The 961-nt window shown below is 40.7% G+C and overlaps 1 protein-coding gene across 1 annotated transcript in view; it reads left to right on the top strand.

The window, feature by feature from the left end:
* Window positions 1-146, top strand: part of LOC106456538 (B-cell receptor CD22-like) — a 40106-nt gene extending 39960 nt beyond the window's left edge. Inside the window, exon 6 of the mRNA XM_013915942.1 lies at window positions 90-146. Coding sequence (XP_013771396.1) covers window positions 90-146 — 57 coding nt within the window. The remainder of the gene's footprint in view (window positions 1-89) is intronic.
* The last annotated feature ends 815 nt before the right edge of the window (window positions 147-961 follow it).

Below are 961 nucleotides of genomic sequence, written 5' to 3'. Positions count from 1 at the left end.
AAAGCTGTATTTCTATCAGAGCTTTCTCACTTCCAACCCGTAACACCGACAGTTTGTGTTGATTTCTACATATGTTTCTGTTTTCACAGCTGGTGGAAACCTTCCTCCGATACCTGGTGTGGTGTTTGTTGTCCTGCTGGTTGTGATCGCGCTTGTACTCTTCATCGTCGAAAGGTACAAATCAGTCTGAGTTCCTCTTCAGCAGCAGCTGAAGGTGGCTGTGCTGAACCTGAGTTATATTACGTTTTAGTGATTTTACTTGTGTTCATGTAAAGTACACGTATGTAACATTACATCACCTGTGTAACAGTAAAGCCTTCTCTGCCAACACTTCCACACAAAGAGCTGAAGAGACGGACAGCTGAGCTTTGGTTCAGCAGCCTGTGTAAGTGTTAGCATCAAGCCCACAGCACAGGTGGAGGTCTGATGTCAGGAAACACAGAAATGATCTGAAGTACAAATGTGAACTCAGCCTCCGTCTCTCACGCCTCGTGTATATATGTGCGTTGACTCGTCTGCCCTGAACCTCCCACAGCTCCCTCACCTAAACAGAGCATTTCCTGCTGTTTCTTACATGATAAAACACATGAAAACAATTTTACATCAAATCATTTTTCATACTCAGATCTCACAAATACACAATAACACCCAACACGCTTCACTTTCTCAGTTTGTGGGTTTGTTTAACTGCTGATTCTTACTGTTTATTCTTTTAAACACATAATGACTTTGTTAAATACGTTCACAGCATATTATGAATAATTATAATCTTAACCCTGACTCACATGTCATTCTTTTTTATCCACATGTTTGTTTTCTTTGTAGTTTTTGATATTTGATTGTAAAATCAGTCATATTGTTACAGGAGGCTGAGAGCAGCAGAGGATCAGAGAGCTGCTGAAGGTGAGTTACTGATGGGAGGAACTGTGTTTAACACACTTTACCCCTTTTATTGAGGATA

The sequence above is a fragment of the Pundamilia nyererei genome, unplaced genomic scaffold, assembly GCF_000239375.1.
Source record: "Pundamilia nyererei isolate P.nyererei 1_Seehausen unplaced genomic scaffold, PunNye1.0 scaffold00405, whole genome shotgun sequence".
Lineage (NCBI taxonomy): Eukaryota > Metazoa > Chordata > Actinopteri > Cichliformes > Cichlidae > Pundamilia > Pundamilia nyererei.
The sequence above is the reverse complement of the archived record's forward strand: the minus strand, read 5'-3'. Positions and strand labels throughout refer to the sequence as shown.